Source organism: Maniola jurtina, chromosome 15, assembly GCF_905333055.1.
Source record: "Maniola jurtina chromosome 15, ilManJurt1.1, whole genome shotgun sequence".
In the NCBI taxonomy this organism is placed as follows: Eukaryota; Metazoa; Arthropoda; class Insecta; order Lepidoptera; family Nymphalidae; genus Maniola; species Maniola jurtina.
Window position 1 is genome coordinate 13140338 of NC_060043.1, and position 27938 is coordinate 13168275.

At 39.8% G+C, this 27938-nt stretch overlaps 2 protein-coding genes and 1 long non-coding RNA gene across 4 annotated transcripts in view; 2 read left to right on the top strand and 1 right to left on the bottom strand.

Moving 5' to 3' along the window:
- LOC123872743 (sodium-dependent serotonin transporter) overlaps positions 1 to 22331 on the top strand; it is a 34101-nt gene extending 11770 nt beyond the window's left edge. Inside the window, exons 2-13 of the mRNA XM_045917259.1 lie at positions 2226 to 2390; positions 2830 to 2986; positions 3596 to 3730; positions 9959 to 10178; positions 10647 to 10785; positions 11224 to 11358; positions 12037 to 12215; positions 13230 to 13399; positions 15172 to 15296; positions 18211 to 18395; positions 19033 to 19219; positions 19890 to 22331. Of these exons, the coding sequence (XP_045773215.1) occupies positions 2274 to 2390; positions 2830 to 2986; positions 3596 to 3730; positions 9959 to 10178; positions 10647 to 10785; positions 11224 to 11358; positions 12037 to 12215; positions 13230 to 13399; positions 15172 to 15296; positions 18211 to 18395; positions 19033 to 19219; positions 19890 to 19961 (1821 nt within the window). The 5' untranslated portion in view covers positions 2226 to 2273 and the 3' untranslated portion in view covers positions 19962 to 22331. The remainder of the gene's footprint in view (positions 1 to 2225; positions 2391 to 2829; positions 2987 to 3595; positions 3731 to 9958; positions 10179 to 10646; positions 10786 to 11223; positions 11359 to 12036; positions 12216 to 13229; positions 13400 to 15171; positions 15297 to 18210; positions 18396 to 19032; positions 19220 to 19889) is intronic.
- On the bottom strand, positions 9 to 26405 carry LOC123872765. Its single transcript, XR_006797539.1, has 3 exons — positions 26366 to 26405; positions 22615 to 22621; positions 9 to 117 (listed from the first exon to the last, which is right to left on the bottom strand). It is a non-coding gene; the product is annotated as an uncharacterized LOC123872765 (long non-coding RNA).
- Positions 22756 to 27933, top strand: LOC123872753. 2 transcript variants are annotated; one of them, XM_045917270.1, is made up of 7 exons: positions 22756 to 22971; positions 24106 to 24291; positions 24619 to 24714; positions 25153 to 25355; positions 25945 to 26076; positions 27004 to 27178; positions 27736 to 27933. In XM_045917270.1, the coding sequence occupies exons 1-7, from the start codon at positions 22912 to 22914 to the stop codon at positions 27868 to 27870; spliced, it is 987 nt and encodes a 328-aa protein (XP_045773226.1). In that variant the 5' UTR covers positions 22756 to 22911; the 3' UTR covers positions 27871 to 27933. The 2 variants fall into 2 exon arrangements, with proteins under 2 accessions (XP_045773226.1, XP_045773227.1); XM_045917271.1 differs by having other exon boundaries at positions 22756 to 22950; positions 27002 to 27178.
- Positions 27934 to 27938: the final 5 nt, after the last annotated feature.

Genomic DNA, 27938 nt, shown 5'->3' on the forward strand with positions numbered 1-27938 from the left:
GTTTTTTCATTCAGATACAAGCTAGCCCTTGACAGCAATCTCAGCTGGTGGTAAGTGATGATGCAGTCTAAGATGGAAGCGGGCTAACCTGGAAAAGGTATGACAGTTTTTATTAAACTGGTTTATTACGAGTAACTACCGTTTGGTTTGTACACGGCATCGTGCCGCCAAGCGATTTAGCGTGCCGGTACGATGCGGTGTACAAACTTTGTGTACGGCTTTGCCGGTAGGGTAGTAACTATAGCCACGGCTGAAGCCTCCCACCAGACCAGAAATTTAGAACTTATAAAATTCCAAACCCCTGCCGGGGATCGAATCCGGAACCTCCCACTAATATACTTATTTTGACGATTCAAAAGCACTTATTTGAATAAAAATCTATGTTATTCTATTCTAATAAGACCAAAGCGCTTACGAGGGAGATCGTCACTTCTACTACTATACTATACTTAGTCATGGCCGTAGCCAGGGGGGGTTTTGCGGGTTCAAACCCCCCGAAATCCTAGACAAAGAGAAATTGTTTTCAAAATGCATGCAATAAATGTCGAATTTACAAGCTTTTTGTAAATCTATCAAAAAATTTGCGCTCGCTTGACTCGCGCTTTTACATTAAAAGTAAAATTCGAGTAAAATTCCACTAAGCAACTAGGTATTCAGTATTCACCTCGTTAAGTCGAGTAGAAGTTTTTTATTACTCCGGATTACCCCCCCCCCCCCCCCCCCCTTAAACCAATTCCTGGCTACGGCCTTGTACTCAGTAGTATTGAAAGCACGCAATCAAAGCGCGAGGGTGTTAGAGCCCGTGGCAGCCGGGGAAGGGTCACACTTCATTATTTTTATTTGCGAAGCAATCTTCGCGGCGAGGCTGTTTGCTCGCTTGTGTACACGCGGCAAATTGTCCAGCAAATCTTGCTGACATTTTTAAAAGTTTAAATATTTTTTTACGTTATTTAATGATCGATCAACGATCTCCCTAGCCTACGATTCGAATAATATTGTTATTCGTCATCCCTAGCGCGCAGTGGTGAGGTTGCGGTCTTTTAATTTAATCAAAACTCTATCCTGAGCCAGTTTATGATTAATTTAAGTGAACAGGGCAATTTTTCTTTTAAGGAAAGCAGTCTACTTAGACAAGGGACTAGCATCCTGATATATGAATATACTAGCTAAAATGCCAGCGACTTCATTCCCGTGGATATAGGTTTTTGAAAAACCCGTGGGAACTCTTTGTTTTTCCGGGATAAAAGTAGCACATGTTTTAATCCAGAGTATAATCTATATTCATTCCAAATTTCAGTCAAATCAGTCCAGTAGTTTTTGCGTGATAAAGTAACAAACATCCAGACACACACATACACAAACTTTCGCGTTTATATTAGTAGGATTAATTTAATTTTCAATATTTTTTTAGGGTTCCGAATTCGGAGGCTGCCAACGGGTCCCGTTTTTTACTAAGCCCCCACTGTCCATCCTCCGTCTGTCTGTCTATCTGGCTGTATCTCCTAAATCGTAACAGGAAGAGAGTTGATTACAGAGTATTGCCGCTATAATATCAAGTAACAAATTAACAAAATTGCCGTCATGTAAATTTAAAAAAGTACTTATATAGTACGCAACCCTTCTTGTGCAAATCGGATTCGTACTTCACCAGTTTTTTAATACGATGTTATGTTTTAAATACGATGTTATCTTCTCATTTCTTTAGAACTTCACTGAGATCAAACTTTGAGTGAGAGCCATTCAACCACAACAAACAGTGAATTTTCAACATGGATGAAATAAAGTAATTCAATTCATAAAATTAGAAAATATGGGCAAGAAATTTACCTAAATTCTATTTTGCTACCCACGCGATATACAAATATTTGAACCTTTGAATTATATATTTTTCTTCGTTTGTTAGTTGAGTCTATCACTTTTGAAGCCAGGGTTTTTTCTAAATGTTTATTAGTAAGTATTAAATAGTCGGCAGTACAGGGTCGGTGATTTTTTTAAGAAATATTTTATTTATATACAAAGTTAATGAAAACATATCTAAGATAATATTTTACGCCTCACTTTATAGACCCAAAAACGGAGACTTTTGTTTGCAATTTGCATCCCAAATAGCTAGAGCTGACAAAAATCATCGGCTTTATCAGATTGTCTGATTTTAAGACTTAAAAAAAATCATATGTTTACATTATCTTTCATCATCATCATCATCAAAGGATGTGTTTCCACAGGGCGAGAGCCCAGGGCCGGAGCGGCGGAACGGCGAGCGTGAGTGCGAGATGCCGGCGCCGCCCGACGCGCCCACCGCGCCCGCGCCCGACCCCGCGTCCGCGCCCGCGCCCGCCTCCGCGTCCGTCTCCGCCAACACTCCCACCCCGCAGCAACCCGTGCACAACGTGAGTGCTGGATCGTACATGTTACTGTAAAGAGCGAAGGAGAAATCAGCACAGCACCAGTAGCGTCACGTCGATCGGGCCCGCACCCGTCACCGCCTCCGCCAACACTCTCGCCATGCATCAACCTGTATACAACGCAAGTATGGAAATATAATTTTAAGGGTTTTCGTAGATTGAGTAATACCAATCGATTAAACCAAAGCTTTACCTAGAGCTTTGCCTACGCGAGTTACACCCAGGTGGACTCTATGAATTTCGAGCTAAGTGTCGCTACACTAACACTAGTGTTCCATAATATGAATTCCCTTCCTTATAAAAGTGTAAAGTTACCAAAAGACGAACTATTAATCTTATTTCGTATCTGATTACGAAAAATTAATAGTCAACGTGGACGGAACCAAATCTTCGCAGGCTTCTAACTCCTTTCTTGTTACCACAGAGCCACAAGACACGGTCCATGGTAGTGTCACTAACACCGGAGCGGCAGCGTGAGACCTGGGCGAAGAAGGCAGAGTTCCTGCTCGCGGTGGTGGGCTTCGCCGTCGACCTCGGCAACGTATGGCGCTTCCCCTACATCTGCTACCAAAACGGCGGTGGTAAGACTTCGTGTTAACTTAACCTACTTGGCTACCTGATAACCAATCAATCAGCCTGTTTGCATCCACTGCTGGACATAGGCCTTCCCAAGAGCACGCCAGCACACATGATCCTACGCCTTACTCATCCTTCCACTTTCCACTATTTTCTTAAGCTCGTCAGTCCAGCGGATCGGAGATCGTCCCACAGTGTTTGCTGATACACGGTTTCCATTCCAAAACACGTCTACCCCAGCGGCCATCAGTTCTGAAACAGACGTGGCCTGCCCACTGCCACTTCATCTGGCTAATACACTGAGCTATGTCGGTCACTCTGGCCGAATCTGATAATGAGCTCAAATCAAATGGTGTCATAATATCATATCGTAAAGCTTCGAGGTAAGGCCATGCCGGTAGGGTGACAGTTTGTCAGAAAATATCTGAACAGATCTACAAATAAAATGTGACCAGACTCATCTTGACTACACACAAGATTCTTCTATCTGTGGCTTGGCCACTACGTCAGAGTGGTCACCAAAACTTACCTAGTTAGGTGAGCTACGACACCGCATAAACGATATGTTTTAATTATAGCTATGATGGATATCAACGCCTATGTTTCCTAACCAGGGGCCTTCCTCATCCCCTACTGCGTGATGCTGCTGTTTGGAGGTCTGCCGCTGTTCTTCTTGGAGCTGGCGCTGGGGCAGTACCACCGCTGTGGCTGCCTCACGCTCTGGAAGAGGATCTGCCCGGCTTTGAAAGGTGAGTTTGCTCAGTTGCAATTTACACCACATTACCTGATGATGCTGTTTGGAAGTCCTCCGCTATTCTTCACTTGAGAGGATTCTGATTTTACGCCGATTGTTATATGAAATTCTATATTCTGGACAGATCATAAAACACTGAACATTGTAGATCTGGACGTAACAAAACACTGAGCACTTCAACAAAATTATTGGACATTCTAGGAGTTCAGTCGGAACCAGGACAGGCACTACTCTTGTTTCAAACAGAAACTTTTTTTTTACTCTTTTTTTTGCAGATCGTACCAATGGGTGGTTTCGACATCAAAGATTATACCCCGAATAAAACCTATTTTTATACCCCGTGGTATTTTGCCTTACCTACATAAATAAATTGATTTGCCACGAACATCTGGCATAGTTGAGGAAGTTCAATTATGCCCAGAAGATCGTCAGAACTTCATTAAACTGCTAGAATTAAGTATGTTATGGAGATTTATTACCTAATAATATTCACGTCCATACTTTAATTACGTACGTATGATAGATTTGCGCATAGAGCGTCTTATACTTTAAAAGACACTTATGGTACTGTGTAGCACAATTATGTAGATATTTTTTCTTTCTTTCTTTTTTACATAGGCATGCAAGTCATCATCACAAGATCTCGATGCTAAGGACACCTAGAGTCCAATTCATACATTTTAATCCCGCCGCCGGCCATCTGTCTTGCGCTAAAAGCATTGCTGCTGTATATTTATAAAGGCCATGTCGTTAAGTGCGCTCAGTGAATTGATTCCCAACCACTGTTGTCGAAACGTTTATAGATAGGTACCTATTAGGTTTTCCTCTGTGGTATATTAGTATTCAGCCTCGGTTCATGAAGTCTCGGGTTTGAGTCCGCATCAGACCAAAAACTCACTGCGTTTTTACCAGACTTCGGCAAAGTCAAAAGGAGGGGTTATGATTTTAGCAGCATATCTATGTATGTATGTGTGTAGGTTTGTATTTATGTGTGTTCCACTGTAGCGCCTAATCTACTGAGCCGATTTTAATGAATGAGATGTCAATCTAATCGTTATTATGGTCCGGATGTCATAGGCTACATTTTAGATGAAAAAAATTGACCTGACAGATGCTACATCCAAAAAAGTGGGGGTCTCCGAAAAAATTTTTTTGCTGTCGTACCGAGTGGGAAACTGTGTCAAATGTGAGAGGAAAAAAATCTAAGTTCATAAATATAAAATGTTGAAATACACCGAGCGACAGAAAAAAAACTCCTTTGGTTTCTACACGGCATCGTACCGGAATGCTAAATCGCTTGGTGGCACTGCTTTGCTGGTAGGGTGGTAACTAGCCACGGCCGAAGCCTCCCACCAGGCCAGACCGGAAAATTAGAAATTATAAAATTCCAAACTCTGTCGGGAATCGAACCCGGGACCTCCCACTAATAGGACCACAGAGCTTACCACTGCGTCTGGGAAGCTGTCTCTACAGACTATCTCCAAATTGTGCACGAAATGAGAGAAAATTAGAAAAATTGTAATTGCTTCGGGAATATAGACGGGGCTCAATCACTTGTCACACAAAGCAGCAATATCAATTTTGTTTTTCCATTTGTTGTTAAATGACGATAGGCATCTTTTGGTAGATACTAAGTAAAGATATTCCCAATAGGCTGCCATGAAAAATAAGAAATTTTTATCACTTTTACTGTTTTTTAACCCCCGACCCAAAAAGAGGGGTGTTATAAGTTTGACGTGTGTATCTGTGTATCTGTCTGTGACATCGTAGCGCCTAAACGAATTAACCGATTTTAATTTAGTTTTTTTTGTTTGAAAGGTGGCTTGATCGAGAGTGTTCTTAGCTATCATCCAAGAAAATCGGTTCAGCCGTTTGAAAGTTATCAGCTTTTTTCTAGTTACTGTAACCTTCACTTGTCGGGGGTGCCATAAATTTTTAATTTACACTTGTAGATTTAGGTACATGGAAAATAAGTATTACATTCCATAGCGGCTTTGTAAAAAATAGAATTACACGCTTTTGTATAATCTATTTTTCAGTTTGTAATTAAAATGTATAAATACAGGGTGCAACCAGAGTGCTAGGAAAAATTTAGCGTTATTGTACAATCCAATACCAATAACCATTTGCCTTATCGTGTAGTTGTAGTGATGTAGTATTTTTCAAACCCACATTGTATAGCGTCGTAAAGCGTGCAAAACTCGGGTCAGTGCTCCACCTACGATGCGGCATTGACTTCGAGTGACCTATTTACGGAACGTTCGTTGGCCTCTACGATCAGTCAGATGTTTTATTTGCAATATATTGTGAACTTTTAAAAAAATACAGGTCTTTTTTATTTCTTTTTCGTAGTTTTTTTAAGGTATCTTTTATCAGTAATCATCAGTACTGTCACCTGTCTTCTACACGATCTACGATACGATACGATACGATACTATAGCGTTCTGATTGCACCCTATATATGCTCGCAAAAACACGTAGCTACCTAAGCGACACTTTTAGGCGCATAACATATTTTTACCGAAAACTAACAATCGATGTATCATGCAATCCGTAGAATAGATTCATAATTATTTTTTTTTAATTTGAAAACGCCCTTCTATGGATGAATTAAACGGAATTTCAAATAAGTGGGTAGGAGTTTTTCTCATTCATCGATGAATGTAGAATGACGTTTTACGATCTGTTCCGCAAATATTTGAGCTGCTCTTCGTAGAGAGGTCATTTGAAATTAGCATTGCCAGGCGAACGGATAAAGTTGGACACTTTTTTCTGACTCATTTTTTGTTACGTGTGCGTGTGGCCAAATTAAACGGAGCCTGTCCGGCTTTCTAAATTTGAATTAAGTAGTAGCAGTAGGTAGTAGTTGCTTTATTCCATTTATTTTGTCATTAGAATTTAAGAAGATTTATGGTCAATGAAGCTTTGTTTTACTTTGTCGTAAAAAATGTGTCTAAGACTAAAAAATGAAGGTTGTCCGGCCTTTTAACCCAAATGTCCGGCTAAACTGACTAGCCCGTCAGGTTTTTCAGTTTTTGAGCTGGCAACCCTATTTGAAATAGTCCAGCATCAACGCAAACTTATGCAGTTATCGAGTTCAAACTTCAATCAAAGAGCTTAAATAATGTAAGGTATCGAAGGTATCCCATCATCACTGACGCTAACGGAAAAACTGTTGTGAACTGAAACAGAAATTATTCCTGTGTTTTTTTACCCGACTGCTGCAAATCCAAAAAGCAGGGTTATGATTTTAGCACTCTATGTAGGTATATATGTATGTTTGTATCCAGATTCTGTGTGTCCCACCGTAGCGCCTAAACTACTGGGCCGATACTTAACTTACTGATAAATAAGGTGTCAATTGATGCGTTGTAAAGGTCCGGGTGACATAGGCTATATTTTATACGAAAAAAATATCCTAACGAATGTTATATCAAAAAAAGTGGAGGTCTCCAAATTTTTTTTTTCTTTTGTATCGAGTGAGATGTCAAATGAAAGAGGAGAAAATTGTGAATATGAATGTACAACAACATTAAAATATACCAAGCGACAGAAAACAATTTCACTCTAATATTATTACAGCGTTTATTACGACGATCGCAGTCGGGTTTTAGTTTTCAACTTTATATCTTGTTTAATTTAAATAACAAAACGCTTGCTGTAGTTTAACAATTACAAGTTTAGGCAAATAACTACTTTGCTTTTTAATAATAACTTTTAAAGGCTATAAATGGAATTGAAAGAAAAGAAGACTACCCAGTTTATGAAAGTTGTAAATTTTTAGCGCAAAATTTTTCTAAGGAATCTAAGGTATCTTTAGGGCGAGAGCGTGATTAGTCAAATCATATAAAAGTATTGCGATTTCTTCGTTTTGTGGCCAATACAACACGAACGAAAAAGTTTTATCAAAATCATAGGTATCAAATCATTTTCCTTTCTACGAGTAGATACTCGTACCTGTGTTGCTCTCGTATATTTTTTGAATAACTATATTACAACATGGGGTTATTCAAGGGGCGGACCACGAAATTCTTGAAAGGCCGGTATCGCATTTGGCGGTTCCTCTGGCGCTGCAAATGTTCGATAGTATGGCCTGGTAGATATACATATAAATGGCCGATAGTAATCAGTAATCACTTAACCCGACAACACCCGCCTGCTAGTTTGCTCACTATTTTATATTAAAAACAAATAAGAATATTAAGTGATTTATGTCGTAAAAGTTTACGTAGATCGTAAGTAGTTAAAAACTTTCTATACCCCTAGCACGAAAGTTTTGGATCATGATTTGTCTTGTTGTAAATAATAGGCATTTTAGCCAGTAGTGAGCGAGTATCGACCAATTATATTACTACTAGCTGACGCCCGCGACTTCGTCCGCGTGGATTTAGGTTTTTCGAAATCCCGTGGGAACTCTTTGGTTTTCCGGGATAAAAAGTAGCCTATGTGCTAATCCAGGATATTATCTATCTCCATTCCGAATTTCAGCCAAATCCGTCCAGTAGTTTTTGCGTGAAGGAGTAACAAACATACACACACACACACACACACACACACATACAAACTTTCGCCTTTATAATATTAGTGTGATAGTGTGATTTGAGGTGATTGGGATCATCACACTGTAAGCTCTGTCATTTTATCGTAATCTTGGACTGGGTTTTTGAAGTCGGTTTTATTTTTCTTTTGAATTTTTTTTATCGCGCACTTTGTATTGTCAGTGCAACGCCGGGTTTTAACGCAACGCTTTTTTAACGCTCGTGCGAACGAGGGCTAAAAAATAGACTTCAAGTCAGGCAAACGCATGGATAATAGTCTAAACTCTTCATAACATTGGCACAGGATACGAATAGCAACATGTAAGTATGAAGTATCGCGTTATCTCCGCGCCCTGCATCATGTTCCCCTCGACCTCTTATCAGCACAATCGAGCTTTCCTCGATCACTTCGCGCCTCAAGCATGGTGCATAAATTGCCAATTTTATTTGACACAAAATATATTAAAAAAAATATATTATTGATCATTGATGATTACATTTTTAGGGTTCCAAAAGGAAAAACGGAACCCTTATAGGATCAATTTGTTGTCTGTCTGTCTGTCCGTCTAACTATAACAAGTGGGGTATCATATATGAAATATATATGATTGGACTGAAATTTGGCATGCAGGTAACTATTATAACGTGACATCCGCCAATAAAGAATTTTTGAAAATTAAACCCTAAGGGGCTAAAATAAGGGTTTGAAATTTGTGTAGTCCACGTGAAGTCGTAGGCGTAAGCTAGTTGGCTATAAATCATGCTATCTCGTGCCTCCTAAACCAATTAAAGGACGCGTTGCGACTTGCGATATCATTCGATTACTGTGCGACAGATGGCGCTGATTCAATCAAACATCGCGCAACTTGTTACAAGTCGCACTTCGAATTGCCCGATTGAAACGGCTAATTAGATTTTAACTGTTTGAAGATTTATTGTGAATGGGTAATTGGTTTAGCTTTAGACGGTTTATCCCTTGGAGTATAAATGTTACTGTTTTATGTTTGGTGTGACTTATACTAGATTAACCATGTCTTTTGTTCTGTTTTCTGGTTTATTCAAAGGCAAATTTTCAGATCAGCGGGGTGATTCACTAACTCAGTGTCTAACTCTGAATGATAGCCACCGAGCTCAGTTTTTAATCCATTGAAGGTTTTCTACGAAAAAAAAATTAGTGTCACCCAGTAAAGCAGCAATGTAGAACCAACCAACCTTGGTGGCTATCATTCATTGTTAGATACTGAGTTAGCGAATCACCTAGCAGGTCAGGTCGAGTTTAAAAGGACTCCAGGTTGTCAAAGACGCTGGTTGGACGATAAGGGGGTGGACAGGGCTTAGTTACCCACAGTTAAAAGAGACGACTTTATAGAAGCTTTTCGGGTGAGGGTCTCCGAGCTTCGTTTCAAAAAAGGCACGTGATGGTGATGAAATTTTCAGGCATCAACTCCGTGCTTTTTTGGACCAGCTCTGATAACAAGAAGACCACTTTTTTGGACCAGCTCTGATAACGAGTGGACCACTTCTTTGCGTAATTGAGTCCTTGGTTTGAATAGTGTCCAGTCTAGATGGAACTAGAAGGCATGTGACCCCAAAAAAGAAAGTTCTACCCAAACAAAGTTTTATTTTATGGTCTTTCTATGGTCCGCCTATTTAGTAACATGGTCTTGGTCCTGCTATTTCCTCAGGTGTGGGGTACGCAATCTGCATGATAGACATCTACATGGGCATGTACTACAACACCATCATCGGCTGGGCGGTGTACTACCTCATCGCCTCGCTCGCTTCCATCAACTCCGTGCTTCCTTGGACCAGCTGCGATAACGAGTGGAACACCCCTCTGTGTATGCCTGTCACATCTCCTCAGATCAATCCCAACGCTACGACGCCTGCTAAAGAGTTTTTTGAGTAAGTGTTTTATGGATTGTTACTTATTTGACCTTATAATAGTGTAGCATATATTCTGATATTATGTGTCCTTGTGTGATATTATATAGGGGTACTTCTGTCTCCATTTCATCCATTTTCTTTAGATTTCTAGTGCACTTGGACTGCAAACTTTCACTTGGATGTAATTTTATTGCAGTTTACTAACGATTTTCAGGTTCATAATTTGTAATAGACTGCACCGAAATTGATGACTACCGTGGAGACCAGCAATAAAATTGCATCAAACCTGCAATTTTCAGTTGACTTGTTGTCCAAATGTATAGGCCATTTACTAGTCACTTTGATAGTACTTTTTTATAAGAATGCTTTTGAGAGTTAATTACTCGTACCTACTACCTAGTCAGTTCTTAATTATTATCAACTACAATGTATCACATTACATCGCCACTAGTTATCTTCATTAACATTGTGATTGTCCTCATTCAGGCGAAACGTACTAGAACAGCAGAGGTCCAACGGCTTGGATGACATGGGGCCGATCAAACCATCTCTTGCACTTTGCGTCTTCGGTGTCTTCGTTCTGGTTTATTTTTCTCTGTGGAAGGGAGTTCGAAGTGCTGGTAAGGTATGTAATTACACATTTTGATAAACTGCCTGTAAATAAACACAAATATTCACAAGTATGTAATGTAATTTTTATAGAAGATGCCTATTCACTCACTTCAGATATCGTCAAAGTAGAGGAATGCTTATTTTCTGCCGGAGTTCTTATTATTTGACTACAATCAAGTAATCAAATGTGAAATTTTCTAAATCTTTGCTTTTCCATGAACCAAACTGAACTAAATCTAATTTATCCATCGCATTCCATCAAACGGCTTTAAGACTTTCTCGAGATTTCTAGTTTGCCAATCAAATCAAATCACCTAAAATGTAAACAAAAAAAAAGTACATTATCATGACGACTGATCTATGAACATTTATTTTATCGCACAACTAGGGTAATTCAGGAGTTCCATGGTATGTATGTTAAAGAAATTCAGTTATTATTTTTTCCCAACAGGTGGTATGGGTAACAGCATTAGCACCTTACGTGGTTCTCCTAATTCTGTTGGCGAGAGGGGTGACGCTGCCCGGAGCAACTGAAGGCATCCGATATTACCTCACACCAGAATGGCACAAGTTACAGAACACCAAGGTGACTCAATTTATTACATCGATAACTTGCAACCCGGAGAGAAATATGCCTATAGACTTCTATTTATCCCGGAAAATCAATCCCATGGGACTTTTTGAAACCAGCAGAGATGTCTTAGTCATCATCTAGTGGATCATACAAGAAAAGTTGAAAATTGAAACCCGACATCTTAGACCACATCATCACTTTCCATCAGGTGTGATTGTGGTCAAGCGCTTACCTATAGTGAACAAAAAAAAGACTGCGATCGTCTTAATAAACACTGAAATATTAGAGTAAAGCTTTTCTGTTGCTTGGTATATTAATGTTGTTGTACATTTATATATTCATGAGCTCAGAATTTTCTCTTCTTTCATTTGACATCCCACTCGATACAATAGCAAAAACAAATTTTTTGGGACCTCCACTTTTTTTGATGTAACATCCGTTTGGTAAATTTCCGTTCGTTTAAAATATAGCCTATGTCACCCAGACCTTTAAAACGAATCAATTGATATCTCATTCATCAAAATCGACCCAGCAGTTCATGGCATTACGATGGACCACACAGAAATTGGATACAAACATAAAAACATACATAGACTGCTAAAATCATAAGCCTAAGGCTTTGCCGCAGTCAGGTAACAAGGTACGTTTTAGTAGACTAGGCCCCCAAATAAAGAAAGCTTCATAAAGCAGGTGTGGATCGACGCAGCGTCTCAGATCTTCTTCTCGCTGGGGCCCGGGTTCGGCACGCTGCTGGCGCTGTCCAGCTATAACAAGTTCCACAACAACTGCTACCGGGACGCGCTCATCACGTCTTCCATCAACTGTCTCACCAGCTTCCTCGCCGGCTTCGTTATCTTCTCGGTTTTAGGGTAAGTCTTGCTGTTTTTAACCCCCGACTCAAAAAGAGGGGTGTTATAAGTTTGACGTGTGTATCTGTGTATCTGTCTGTGGCATCGTAGATTCTAAATGAATGGGCCGATTTTAATTTAGTTTTTTTTTGTTTGAAAGGTGACTTGATCGAAAGTGTTCTTCGCTAATAATCGAAGAAAATCGGTTCAGTCGTTTGAAAGTTATCACCTCTTTTCTGGTTTTCTTTTAGAGGTTTGTGTGTTGGGGGTTTTTAAATTTTAAGTTATGATATTTTTTATAGAATATTAGTCATGCCCCCTTACCCCTCCAACTAAGCGTAAAGCTTGTGCTAGGAGTGGGTACGACAGTAGTGCAACGGGTGGGGTTTGAACCACCTACCTCTCGGAATTCAGTCTGCTCCTCAACCGTTGAGTTATCGAGGCTACCTAAAAATAGTATCAAGTAGTCAACAGTATACAAGGTGTAACCAGAACGCTAGCAAAAACGAAGACAGCTAATAGTACTGATGATTACTGATAACGTGGTATTAAAAAAAACGCAAAAAATAATAATAAAAATCCTGTATTTTTAAAAGTTCACAATATATCCATACTAATATTATAAATACGAAAGTGTGTCTGTCTGTCTGCTAGCTTTTTACGGTCCAATAGCTTAACCGATTTTGATGAAATTTGATACAGATTTATCTTACATCCCGTAGAAGGACATAAGCTACTTTTTATCCCGCATAATCAAAGAGTTCCCACGGGATTCATAAATGCCCAGCCTAATGAAGTCGCCGGCATCACCTAGTATGTAAATAAATTGAATCGCTGAAATGTTCCTATGTACGCGCATAACTTCCGAACGACTGCATCAAATTAGTTAATTATTTTCTTTGTTGTGTTTATAATTGTCAGGGCAAGGTTTGCATCATAGATTTTTTTTGGGAAATCCTGGGGGAAAGACAGTTCCTGCGGGGCGCGGACGAGGTCGTCAAAGGTCATCTCCTTGATTTGAATGATTTTTCTCAGTTACATGGCACACGTTCAGAACAAAAGTATCGAGGAAGTGGGGCTGGAAGGTCCGGGGCTGGTGTTCATCGTGTACCCAGAAGCCATCGCCACCATGACCGGCTCCGTCTTCTGGGCGATCATCTTTTTTCTTATGCTCATCACTCTTGGATTGGACAGCACTTTCGGAGGTCAGTTCATTCATTGAATAATTTCCACTCCATCCGATCAGGCTGTATGCGTCCCACTGCTGGACATAGGCGTTTCCACGAGCGCGCCACCAAACACGGTCCTCCATCTTCCTCATCCGCCCGCTCCCCACCAACTTCTTCAGGTCATCAGTGCAGCGGGCTGGAGGATTGAATAATTAATTTATAGTCATGGTTTTAGATAAAAGCTATTAAAGGTTTCGCTCAGGAAATTATTTAAATATTTTTAAAGAATTATTGGAATGTCCTCCCAAACCCCACGCGAGGGACATAGATGACACCATCCGTCAGTTTGGACGATAAATCAAAAACTATTTTCCATAAAATAAATAAAAATTTGTTTTAGAATGTACAGATAAGATTTTTGACCGTTCATATCATAATACCCCTAGTTATTTTACTTTAAAAATAATAATTAATTTTTATTTGTTTAAAATGTTTTGTAAAATGTTTTAATTTTTTTTTGTGATGTAACCACAAATTCACGGGTTTAGGATTTTTCTCTTTACTTGTGCTATAAGATCTATCTACGTAACTACATGATTCTAGGTCAACAGAGAGTACTCCATAGGTTTTTTGACAGACACGATAGACGGACAGACGGACCATGAAGTTATCATATAAAGGTTCTTTTTGCTCTCTTGAGGTACATGAGAGATATGAAAACCTAAAAATTTCTAAATATCCATATATTCTATACATACTGGTAATTTTTTTTTTCAAATATAATGCGTTTATTCAGAAAAACTGAATATGTTTACTGGTAAAATTATATATATCTATTTAATTTTATAAGTATAGATTTAGAAGGTACGTGCATGCTATACGGACCTTCCTCCAAAAATATTGTTCACATCTTCATAACATAGAAAGAAAGAAATCATCACCGTAGCTGGCTGTACCTCAATATATCTGGTAATGTTTCTCAACTCACGCGTCATGTAAAACCTTATAGCGCCATCTAGGTCTGGCGCCGGTAACTATGTCAGATCTTTATCTACGTATAAACGCGCCCGGGCAAAGAGGCTAGGCTCGAGAGACTTCAGTTTGTCGAGAAGACACCACCACTGGACGGACGACATCAAACGAGTCTGCGGTATCCTCTAACTTCATACGATGCAAGACCGTGGCATGTGAAACAAGCCCCTACAAGAGACCTATGTCCTGCTGTGAATATCCATCGGTTGATGATGATGATGATGATGATGAAAAATAAATTTAAATTATATTTATCGAAAAAGCACTGCCAGACTTTATTGTACCTACCTTTCAAACATCTTTCCGACTTTCCCACCACCAAAAGTTCCCAAGAAGTATCAGTTCTCCCCTCCATTATTAGGGTTCCGTACTTCAAAAGAAAAAAAGGAACCCTTATAGGATCACTTTGTTGTCTGTCTGTCTGTCGTGTCTATCAAGAAAACCTATAGGGCTAAACCCCGTTGACCTAGATTCATGAAAGGCAAGTAAGTAGGTCTTGTAGCACAAGTAAAGGAAAAAATCCAAAAACCGTGACTTTGGGGTTCCATCACAAAAAAATGTGTTTGCACGAAAAAATTAATTTACTAAATTACATATAGATAGCCCACCTTACAGTCCTTGCAGTGCATATAAAAGTGTTAGGTATATCTTGTACGATGGTACGGAACCCTTCATGTACGAGTCTGACTCGCACTTAACCGGTTTTTTACTATGGGTATAGAAAGGCTTTAAAGATTGTACCCTGCAATAATTTGAGAAACTTTGATGATGTTCAGGTCTGGAAGCGGTGACGACGGCGCTATGCGACGAGTACCCTCGCGCGTTGGGCCGACATCGAGAGCTGTTCGTCGCGGGTCTCCTGCTGTTCATCTACATCTGCGCTCTTCCGACTACCACATACGTAAGCATGTGGCAGCATACCGATAATACACAGTAAGGGTAGTATGGCGTTACCTACAGAGGTTCGACGAAACACTGTAGACAGAGCAATCGTGCGGTGAGTGGAGACGAGGGAGCGACCCGAGAGGGCTCCAGTAATTCCGGGACCTACAAGGGTAACCAGAATGCTAGCAAAAATGAAGACGGGTGAAGTAGGTACTGATGATTACTGCTAAGGTATCTATACTTACTAATAAATAAAATTGGAGTGTCTGTCTGTAATTTCGAAATAACTACCACATATTAAGGTCATATGGTTATTTGAACGATACCATAACTGAATCACACGTTTTTAAAATTTTTGTCTGTCTGTCTGTCTGTCTGTCTGTTTGAAAAGGCTAATCTTCGGAACGGCTGAACCGATTTTAACGGAATTTTCACATACAAGTAGAGGATTGACCAGGGTGTAACATAGGCTACTTTTTTAACCGACTTTCAAGAAGGGAGTTGTGTTTTTCTACCTATGTACACCGAAATCTCCGAGATTTCTGAACCGATTTGCGTCATTTCTTTTTTAATCGATAGAGGAACTTTGTGACATTGTTTCATAAAAAAATTGGATTCCAACTCCTCAATCCTGATGCTGCAGGGGATCTGACCAATCCACGCGGGTGAAGCTGCGGGCATCAGCTAGTCACAAATAAAACGTGTTTTTTTTAAAAATCCTGTATTTTTAAAAGTTCACAATTACCTACTAGATGACGTCCGCGACTTCGTCCGTGTGGATTTAAATTTATAAATATCCGGGGGAATTCTTAGATTATCCAGGATAAAAAGTTCCCTATGTCAGTTCCGGGATGCAAGCTAACTACCTCTGTACCAAATGTATATAAATAAATAAAATTGAAGTGTCTGTCTGTAATTTCGAAATAACTACCTATATGGTTATTTAATTACGGTACCAGAACTGAATCACACTTTTTTAAAATTTTTGTCTATCTGTCTGTCTGTTTGAACGGGCCAATCTTCGGAACGGCTGGACCAATTTTAACAGGATTTTCACAGACAAGTAGAGGATTGACTAGGGAGAACATTACAGCATTAACAGCTACTTTTTAACCGACTTTCAAAAAGGGAGTTGTGTTTTCTACCTATATTTCTGAACCGATTTGCGACATTGTTTTGTAAAAAATTTGGATTCCAACTCCTCAATCCTGATGCTGCAGGGGACCTGACCACCAAAACTGATGGAATTTAGAAACTGTCGATTATAAATTGATTGATATTGAAGGTATCTATACTAAGTAAAGACGTTGTCGTTGACCTCGAGGACCCAACTCCTCAACCCTGATGCTCTAAGGAATTGCATTCCTAAACCCTGGTAATCCCTCGGGATTTTTAAGGGATCATCTGTTTAAATGTTTTTACGTAGTCCAGAAAAAAGTTGCATCCCAGGGATGGGCTACTGCTGTCCTGAGAAATCGAATGGGATTCATCCACGCGGACCAAGCTGCAGGCATCAGCTTGGGATTTGGTGAAATAAACGAAAGGGAACGTACACCCTTGATCTTAAAAACAAATACAATGTTACCTACATTGTATTATTCTGTGATGTAGGTATATTAAATAGTGTTCGATAAATAACCGTTATCTATGTACGAGCCGGCGAGTATGGGTGCCGCAATGTATTCCGTTGCATTATTCATCCCGCACTTAGAGAGATGACCGGCTATCTGGGAGAGAGCGTTCGCTTTGTCAGAACAAACCACTTGTGAGTGTTACTCGACTTTTATACTACTCGCTTTTATTTGCAGCTGGGTTTAACAGGGCTCTCTCCGTCACTCGCTTCATACAATCGTAGTTCCAATTTCATTTGAATATTAAGCAACCAAAGTCCATGAAAAGTTTGCAGACATATTCTAGAAACTAATATCTGTGTGGTGTTTTAGATTTTTCTAAAAATATATAGTTTTAAAATTACAGGGGCTCAAAGAATTGTATGTAACTTTAAAACCGAATATTTTAACAGAAATATGAATAACCACAGACATAGATATTAGTTTCTAGAATATGTCTGCAAATTTCATGGACTTTGGTTGCTTAATATTCAAATGAAATTGGAACTACGTTTGTATGAAGCGAGTGACGGAGAGACCCCTCTTAAGTTTGAAGGAAGAAAAGGACACTTTAAAGCTGTTTAAAAAGCGTATTTTTTCGTGGTCGTCCTCTTGCCGAAAGAGTGCTCTTGAATTTTGGCGTAAATAAGTTAGCCCCGAAATTTCAATACACAAAGACAACTTTTTGGTTGTATAAAATTATTATCATTTAATTAACTGACAATGGGTTCAGATTATGTCGATTATTCAAATACGAGATCTATGACGTAATTTTTTAGGGTCCCGTACCCATAGGATAAAAACCGAGCCCTATTACTGTCTGTCTGTCTATTCGCGTGTCACAGGTCTCTAGTTTGTAGACTTGTGCGGGAGCTGTGACTGTGTGCTCGACTGTATCAATTGGGAAATTTCCCATGGTAGCGCCAGCTTGGCCGACACGGTTGTAGTTTGAAACTTCTACATATAGTGCAATTTGATAAACGCTCTGTCAATGCGATTGAAAGTTGCATGTTCTACTTGAGCTTCTGATTAAGCTACCCGTGCTGCCATCTAGTCCGTGCGTCTTGAGTAATCAGGCTGGGGTTCGTGTATCGAGCGTTGTTGATTGATTGAATTTAGAAGCGACATCTGCTTGTGAGTGTGGCAACCGCTACAGACTAAATGAGTTACAAATGAAATGGTATTTGGTGTAGAACGTTAACCGAAAACCAAATATTTTCAAAAAATTCAATCAACTTTTTGTAGGTAGGTACCTAAAACTAATCTTGACGTTTTCTTTCGCTTGCAAGATATGTGAATATCTTGTTTTGTCGTTTCTAGGGTGGTGTATACTTGGTAGACCTCCTCAATGTGTATGGTCCAGGCCTGGCGATACTGTTCGTGGTGTTCGCGGAGGCAGCGGGAGTGTGTTGGGTGTACGGGGTGAACCGGTTCTCGGAGGACGTTCGAACCATGCTCGGGCACACGCCTGGGTGGTTCTGGAGAGCATGCTGGTCTTATATTAGGTAAGACGTAACAAGATTTAAATATGGAACCCTCGTAGCTTTAGTCTTAAGTTTACGTAATTTTTTTAAAGAATATTAGCCATGCTAATCATGACTAACACTCCCCTTTCCCCTCCAATTAAGCGTAAAGCTTGTGCCAGGAGTGGGCACGACAATAGTGCAACGGGTGGGGTTTGAACCGCCGACCTATCGGAATATAGTCCGCTCGTCAGCCGTTGAGCTATCGAGGTTTAAAATTAATTATCACCACTAGATATCATCTTACAAATCTAACAGTTCTGACCATCAAAAGGAGCACAATAGTAGCTATTTTGAATAAATGATTTTGAGTTTGAGTTGTATCCTAGCTAATCTACCAAACAAATCTGATCTGATAGCTAATTTTCCAACTTGACCCTGATTTCCAAAATTATTTTAAAGGGTCTATGTTTCTTTTTTATTTTATTTAGAAGTCTTCATTGCACACACATTACAGGAAAACAATACAATGCTTGTTAAATTGACCTGTACTTAATAAAAAAAAAAATCCTTACACCCTCACAGCATAGTCTCAAAGTCCTATAACCCAGATCTTTCTTATAGATCTCAATATAATTTTATGTTGCTATAATTTGCTTTAACTTTATTTTTTTGACAGCCCGGTATTCCTTCTGGTGCTGTTCGTGTTCTCGGTGCTTGCACATGAAGAGATGCTGGGCTCGAATGACTACGTGTACCCGCGCTGGTCCATCCACGTGGGCTGGCTGATGACGGGCACCACGGTCTCCTGCATCCCTCTCTACATGCTATACAAGTTCATCATCACACCCGGCAGCTTCGTAAACGTAAGTTCTTTCAGAGTTGTCAGAGTAAGGCTTGAACTAGATCAAAGATCCAGGAAATACCATAGTGTATGTTAGACTTACCAAAAACGTACATCAATAAAAGGTACAAAAAAAGCCTACATTCCCATTTCCATTAAGCAGGCTGTGGTATACCTACTTTCAGTTAACCGTTAATTATTATTCTTATGGCAGGATTATAGCGCTCGTTCACACAGGCTGCGTAAGCATTGACGTAGCGTGTACCATTGCGTTGTAATGTATGGAACTGTATGAAACATGGCACACCGCTTGCGTAAAACGTGGACGTATGCGTAACATAGTCTGTTAGAGATTTACGCGCGTCATTACGCACGTGTCACGTGTACGTGCTTGGTGTGAATCGGCTTTTATGTAGCCCAGAACGTAAAAAAAATCCGTGCTACTTGAAAAACTTCGCAACACTATGTCTCTTGAAAGGTTCAAAATTAGAAAGAAATTTCAATTTCACCATGCAAACACTTTCTCAATGCATAAAGATTCTGTAGGCATATGTAAAGAGTTAAGACGCCTTAAGCTCGTGTACAGTACTCCGCTTGTATCTACCAGTATCTACGTATGCCTCGGGGAGGCTTACTCGCGAGCATGTAGATTCGAGGTGAAACATAACATGTGTGTTTTTTGGTTGTTCCAGCGAGTGAAAACGATGATAAGGCCCGTGGAGACCTCGATACCGCCAACAGACCACGCCCTGAGCAGCCTGTGACCTGACCCCAACCATATTATCCACTACAAGTCCTTCTCCCACGCGCTGGAAACCAAACCTCCTACCATAGAATGGCTAGTTTAAACTTATGAATAGTCGACCAACACCATAAAATTGCTTTACCGTTTTTAGCAACAACTTCCAGTAAATAAATGTTTTAATAAGGTTCCAACTTTTATAAAATTATACGTCTTTGTAAATGAAAATGGACCCTGTAGTTTTATGACGTGTAAATGGTATTCGACTTAGATGGTAAAGAAATTTTATGGTCGATGTTAATTTAAAAGTATAACTCTTTTATAGTGCAGGTTCTATAAAGTCTAGGGGCAGGTCTTACAAATTTTGGCGTAAGCCTGAATTAGGAGATGTTGGTTTTTCAGGCTTTCTTGGTTGTCACACAAGCTATAGCCTAGGTTGGGTGACTAACCTCTTTTATAAAGGTGTTTGTACTTACTTAAAATACTATTCAATAATCTTCTGTAAAGATTGGGTTAAATAATAGCTTAAAAAGCTGTATTAAAGGAAACAAATCGGATAAACTGTAAGGTATATACTTGTTTTTATACCATACTTATTTGTTATCAATTATTACAAAAATCATTGCTAATTTTGAGAAAAATGTATCTAAATAAAATATCGTGATTGCATATTGTTGGTTCGCACAATATATTATTACATAACTATATTTAAAATAAGTTAAGGAATGTAATCTGTTTTATAATGTGTAATATATTAAGTACATTATATACAATTTATGATTGTACTAACTTAAATAACCATTTGAATAATGGTGCGGCTCTCAAGATGGTAAACCTTTTCTAGTCATATCGAATATAAATAAATCTTATTTATGTATCTTAATATGTTCGAAATAGGAATATTTTAATCATAATAAGGATAGGAACAATTAATATTCTCCTAACTAAACCAACTCGCATAATATATAGCTAATCGTATTTGTATTAGATAGATAAGTATGTTCCAGAAAAGTTATTAATATTAACTTAAACTTATTTTTAAGTAGGTACCTATACCTAGTAGTCGTATATTGAGGTCTACTGATAAAATATGTCTATAAAGAAGTCGGTTAGTTACGGATTTCCTTGTATAGTTGAAAAGTTATATTATTAAAGAAGGTAGGGAATATTATATTCAATGCGTAGGTGAAAAACTTTAATACTCCATTTTGTAGTGATAAACAACGAAAACATAGCTTGTATATAATATAATATATATTTATATAATAGTGGATAATTTGTAAATATATAAAAACATGCTGGTCAGACTATAAAATAAATACTTGCTTGCTTTATGTTTAGAATATTAAATATTTTAAACCGTAGCAACTCTACATTCTCGCTCAAAATATACCTATGAGGCAGAATGAGACCGACATTTTCAGGTAAGTAATCAAAAAAGTTTTTGGTATGACAATTTAGATACAAAAAAAAGTTATATCGCTTATTTACCTGTGTATGGTTATTATGTTTGCGTATTATGCCTATTAAGGCTACTTTTTAGTTTTGCATTAATGAAATTTCTGTATTCTAGGGCAATGAATACAGAAATGTTTATTAAATAAGTATAATTATAATAATAAATGATGTTGTAAATATATTACAAGGTACTTGTTGTTAAGATTTTGACGTAGCTTAGCTGTTGTTCTTACTAGTAAACGTAGCTTTGATGATTCGCTCATAAAAAAATGTAGTAGGTAGTGGAAGTAGCTAAAATATAAAGTTAGATACTTGGTATAATCGAACCGAATCCCAAAATAATTTTTCAAACTCGTTTACAACAATGGGTGTTTTACTGGACTGTATAAAAACTGAGATTATACACACTGTTACCTAATTACTTGTTACAACACTAACAATAAAACCATCTATGATTATAAATGCTTTTACTCATAGCAATGATTAGTAGAAATCTCTTACATCCGATCAAAATGATCTAGATTAACGTGTTACCTAAATAACAGGTAGATATTATATAACGTACTTAAATATCTTTGATTCTAAAACATATCTACCTATACTTAGTTGAATTGTGTGAATTGTTGTACGTACGTAATGTTGCTGTGTTATTAAGTGTTTTTATAAAAAAAAAATATAATAGGTAGTTCTAGTTCATATACCCACAAGTGTTGCCATATTGTATGAAATAATTTTCTTCCGTGATTAAGTATATTAGTTGATTTATATGATAAGTTCTATTCCCATGATATTATGTAGATGAATGTTGTGTGTTATGTATTGTAAATCGTCATAGATTGTGTCTAATATTAATATACCTACCTATGTATAAATAAATCGCAAATGAGTAGATGCGTCCTGTGCCAGCCATTACAGGTCCGTCTGGACATTTGTTTATAAATTGTGTTGTTTTATTTCATTAAAACCTACTTCTTACCTAAGTACAGCCAGGAGTAGTCCTAGTGTATGTCACACAAGCAGAAAAAAATATAAGTATTTTCCCGATGAGTCACACTACAGTGTGCCTGAACGTAAAAAAATATAGTCCTTGAGCCACACTGTGACATAACGCCACTTTATTTTGGTTTCTTGATTCACATCGATTCTAAGTAGATCTATTTAAAGTAAAGGCTAAATTCAAAAATTTTAGGATTGATAAGAAAGGCAGCAGCAAGCACCCCATGCCTTGTAATAAATAGCTAGGTATATTTTGTACATAGGGATCGAACCCCCGACCTCCGATTAGGAGGCGGACGTACTAACTACTAGCGAGGCCATCATCGCGCTAATAGGCCATATAGTTTTGTCAAAATTTTGGCATCTGACAAACCGTCTTTCACTCAAAAATCCTTTAAAAATTACAAACATCCCAAAACCGTTTCTCAAATCTGATAAAATATCAGGAAATTGCCAAATTGTAAGGTGGGCGAGATGCGTCAATGAAAGTGGAGTGAAAATGTTAAAGCACACGACTTATGGCTCCTGCCACCGGCGCTCGCATGGCGGAAAAAACTGTAAGCTTCAATACACACTGCGTAAGTACCTACCTATTGTACAAGAGTACCTACCCACCGAAAACCGGAAGGCCTGCTCTAGTTAAATAAGCTAGAGTGGAGCGTGTAGCGTTCTTTTCGATCACATGTTCATGGGTACGCGGCATCGATGGTACGCGGCCTATAGTATCCGGTACATCAATGTACCCGGCAAACAATTTGGACCTGAAGAGCGTAGTGGGAGAAAGTTGGCGAATCCAGGAAGCGAAAGTCAACGTATCAACCAATCGCGTCCACCCGCACCGACTGATCAACCAATCGCGTGCACGCGCCATTCGGCAATCAATAGCGTCAATGCTCAAGTTGTTTGCCGGGCACTGTACCCACGGGCCTGGAGTAGCCCAAGTGGTGGTGGTCTACTCCACTTACAGTTACTGGACTCTGGACGCTACTGCGTCACTGTACGCTATCAGGGACCCGAACGAAGTGATATGCTTCCTAGTTTCTAATACGCATTGCTAAAACACGGAATGCCCTTCTGGCTTTCGTTTTCTCCGCTAGCTACAATATGAATCGGTACCTTCAAAAGAATATATTGAATAGGCACCTTTTAGACAGGCGCGCTTCACCTTAGGCTGCAGAGTTCAGTGTGATTGCAGTCAAGTGCAAGCCTATAAATCGATTTTCTGATCGCACGCTGCACGCTCCGCAGCATACCTCACTCAGGTTTGCTAAATTTGTGGAGCTGCAGATCCTTTATCGTTATGAATCATTTCATAATCTGCTATTACCATTATACAAACTTAGTCATTGGCAAATCTGACGACCTCCCTAGCGTAGTGGTAAGCGCTGTGGTCTTATTAGTGGGAGGTGCCGGGTCCGATTCCCGGCAGCTATTTTTAATTTTATAACTTCAAAATCTCTGATCTGGTCTGGTGGGAGGCTTCGGCCGTGGCTATTTACCACCCTACCAGCAAAGTCGTGCCACCAAGCCATTTAGCGTTCCGGCACTATGCCGTCCGTGTACAAACCAAAAGAGTAGCTATGGCTTTAATAAAAACTGGCATACCCCTTCCAGGTTAGCCCACTTCCATCTTAGACCGCATCATCACTTACCACCATGTGAGATTACAGTCAAAGGCTAACTTGTATCTGAATAAAAATGAAATTTTCCAGAATCTGTACGAATCCCAGTTAGAGTCGATAGCGAGATGGCTGAGCTGCAACGGGGAGGTGTGGGGGATGGGCCCCACAGCGGTGTTCGCGAGCGCCGCCGCTCTCTTCCTGTACAACGAGCTGGAGGCGACCGTGTTCATAGCTGGCGACCACGGCCGGGTCTCGCTGTTAGAGAAGACCCTCGTTGTAAGTTCCCACAAGCTCCAACACATCAAATCTTAACTGGAGAAAGCCATCGGCACTTGGTAAAGGCTGCCATCGCATCTACAACTGCAATTGATTCTATCATCATTGAGATGCCATTGCCATGCCATGGCAAGAATAGTCATAGTCAGGCTTCTCGACGATTGAGGGTATTACATTAAATTGTTAAACGCTTCTCAAAACAAACCAACCTTGGAGTTGAAGGTCTGGTCAAATTATCGAAGTAGGTATCGCTATTATAATCTTTTAAGTTTCTATCTCGATTCACGACCACGAGTGTCAAACTTTATGAGTTTTCATTTGTTTCAGTCAACTATGGTGCTCGGAATGTTGGCATTGATGATTCACCTTTGGGTGTGTTCTATGCGCTTCTTTCAGTACTATCTGGACACCCTTATTAAAGACGTTAGTGGTTTTTGATACCTTCTCCAATTCCTTACTTCCTTCTCTTTTAAGGATTGATAAGAGATCGTCGGTGACTGGTGTCTTTATTTTGAATACCTACCTAATGGTTGTTAAGTCAAGGATATTGAAGACGTACACACTGCTTAGTGGAATGTATTCGTAACGAGGCGGAGAGATGGGAGGTATTTATACGATTTGCTCTTCGCCAGATTGGCGGCTGTAACAGCAAATCCCAACCTCTGTTGGATGAGGCTAGGGCTCTGTTGCGGCTGTATTAGAAAGACTTACGGAAATCATTTAGTAAGTTTAAGTAAACTATGGCCTTATGAAGTAACATAATATTTTGAAAGGAAAAATAAAGATTCAAAAAAGTCGATATAGATTGGGTTCCGCAACGAGCAACGCCCCATAGAAGTGATGTAATGGTCTATTTTGCAGAGTCCAAGTATGCTGCTCGAGATGACCACAGCAAGTCTCCTGGGCAAAAACGAGTTAATCGCTCTCGGTCCTTTGACCCGGTTCCTCAAACTGCAGCAGCCTCAGATCCACATAACAGTGTGCTGGTTCCTCTCGCTCTGCTACGCCGACTACGTGAGGAAGCACTACTGCCAGCGGTTCAACATGCCATATCTGGAGCAGTGGTTGGTAATGTGGAAATTTTGTATTACCATTACAACTACAACTTGTTTTTGATGTTTGTTAGGCCTCAAACTTTTAGCAAACCCGGTGTCGACTGTGAACGTACCGATTCGTGAGAAGATGGAATCATGGATGGTCTTTTATCTTTCGGAAAGGGTAACAGCCTTGACTATTAGGCAACTGTTAAGTATAATGTTATGAGGACAGCCAGATAAAGACTTTATCTGGCTTAAAAAGATATTCCTCATTGCTGTCTCCTCCACATTCCTCCTTCCATCAATTTCACAACGATCGGGCTTTTCTCGGGACAATAATGCAGTGGGCTCACAGATTATCCTCCCTCACATGAACGGACTTGCTAGTGGTAAGGACGGAAAAGATGGCTTTACGTGCTCCCCGAAGCACAGAATATACCAAACAAGACAAAGTCAAACCTATCCAATTATCGACTAGATTAACCTTGCTTTACTCGCGTAATCTACTGAAACATGCTTGCTGTCTCAATTGAGTCACTAATCCCTCGAGATCCATGAATATTGTGCAGCAAATAACTAGGATCTCCAATGATTACATTGCTGTTACTTCCTACAGGCAAGCCGAGTTGCACGAGCGCGCATCCCGCGGCGTCAGCAGCACCGTGGCGCGGGTGAACAGCTTCGTGGGGGCCGTGCATCAGCGTCTGCGGGGGTTCAGACAGGAACCTCTCACCAATGACGCGCACACGTAATTATATACCCGTGTACTTACAACGCGAACCTTCAAGGGCCTAGACATTTTAAGGACATTCCATAGCAAACAAAAAGATTAATCCTACTAGGTATATATTGTGCATAAACCGGATTACGTTTGACAGGAGCGGGAACATGTTGTTTCTATGAAATGCCCATATATTCGATTTTTTTTAAAATTCAAATACAAGTTAGCCCGACTGCAATCTCACCTGGTAGTAAGTGATGATGCAGTCAGAGGTGGAAGCGGGATAACCTGGAAGGGGTATGGCAATTTTTTAAACCCCTTTGGCTTCTACACGGCATCATACCGGAACGCTAAATTGCTAGGGGGCACGGCTTTGTCGGTAGGGTGGTAATTAACCACGGCCACTGGGTTTAAAGCAATTAAATATCACTTGCTTTAAAGTGATGGTGTAAAGGAAAACATCGGGAGGAAACCTGCATGCCTGAGAATAAGTACTACTCCATAATGTTCTCAAAGATGTGTGAAGTCTGCCAATCCACAGTCGGCCAGCGCGGCGGACAGTGGCCTAAATTCTTCTCATTCTGAGCGGAGACATCAGTATTGGGCCGGCGATGGGTTGATCATGATGGTGAAATCAAACTAAACAATCCTGATCACCCCCCAAAGTATCACCTTCAAAACATATTGATAACTAGAGGATGCCCGCAAATTCGTCAGCGTGGATTTAGGTTTTTGGAGATCCCGTGGGAACTCTTTGATCTTCCGGGATAAAAAGTAGCCTATATCCGTTCCCTGGATAAAAGCTAACTCAGAACCAAATTTCGTCAGAATCGGTTAAACTGTTGGGCCGTGAAAAGGTAGCAGACAGACAGACAGACACACTTTCGTATTTATAATATTAGTATGGAAGTATGGATATAACGGTGGCTGTAGTGATACGGTTGTTCCCTAGAGTGTTGCGTGCTCGATGCATGCGTCGTCGGTGGAGGTCCGCCGAGCCAGCAGCCACGTGTCACACGAGTGGGTCAGCCTGGGAGCCAAGAGGTCGCAGCAAGTGTGCGCGCGCCTCGTCGGCCAGTCCAGCGACACCGTGGCGGCTGCCATTGAGAAACTCCAAACATTTGTTGCGGTAAGTAATACCTATGTTTTTCCTCTAACCAGTCTTTGATCGTCATATAGGTACATACTCGTACCTCAAAAGAAAAACCGGAATCCTCATAGGATCACTTTGTTGTCTGTCTGTTCGTCTGTCGTGTCTGTCAAGAAAACCTTCCCGTTGCCCTATAGTATCATGAAAGGTAGATAGGTAGGTAGGCACTAGTAAAGGAAGAAATCCGAAAACTGTGAATTTCTGGTTACATCACAAACAAATAATTTGACCCGCACCCATGAATTGAAATCTCATTTGAATGAGACCCCCCCTTTTTACCATGTAACATCCGTTAGGTCAATTTTTTTGGAATAAAATGTAGCCTATGTCACCCGGACCTTTACGACGAATCGATTGACACTTCATTCATCAAAATCGGCCCAGTAGTTTTGGCGCTATGGTGGAACACACAGAATCTGGATACAAACATACACACATACATACATAGACTGCTAAAATCATAACCCTTCCTTTTGGCTTTGCCGCAGTCGGGTAAAAATATGTTCTTGAACAAATAATATTCCATTTGTCCCTAGGAAACCCGATGTTCCTGCAATATTGCGCCGAACGCCCGCGAGTGTGCTTCTTGCCCCTCCGTGCTCTCCTACCAAGAGGACCTACTCCGAAAACCAACCCTGGAGGGTCCTTGCAGGGTTGATTTGGCCTCATAACTCCTAATCTTATTGTAACTTGTACCTGAATTTTAATAAACGTATATCTACACCCAGTGTTAATTTCG

Bases quoted from the DNA above. Each gene is read 5' to 3' on its own strand.
- LOC123872753 (XM_045917270.1), top strand. From the start codon at position 22,912: ATGGCTCCTGCCACCGGCGCTCGCATGGCGGAAAAAACTGTAAGCTTC. The intron at 22,972-24,105 runs GTAAGTACCTAC...GAAATTTTCCAG, and splicing joins TAAGCTTCAATACACACTGC to AATCTGTACGAATCCCAGTT. The intron at 24,292-24,618 runs GTAAGTTCCCAC...CATTTGTTTCAG, and splicing joins TGTTAGAGAAGACCCTCGTT to TCAACTATGGTGCTCGGAAT.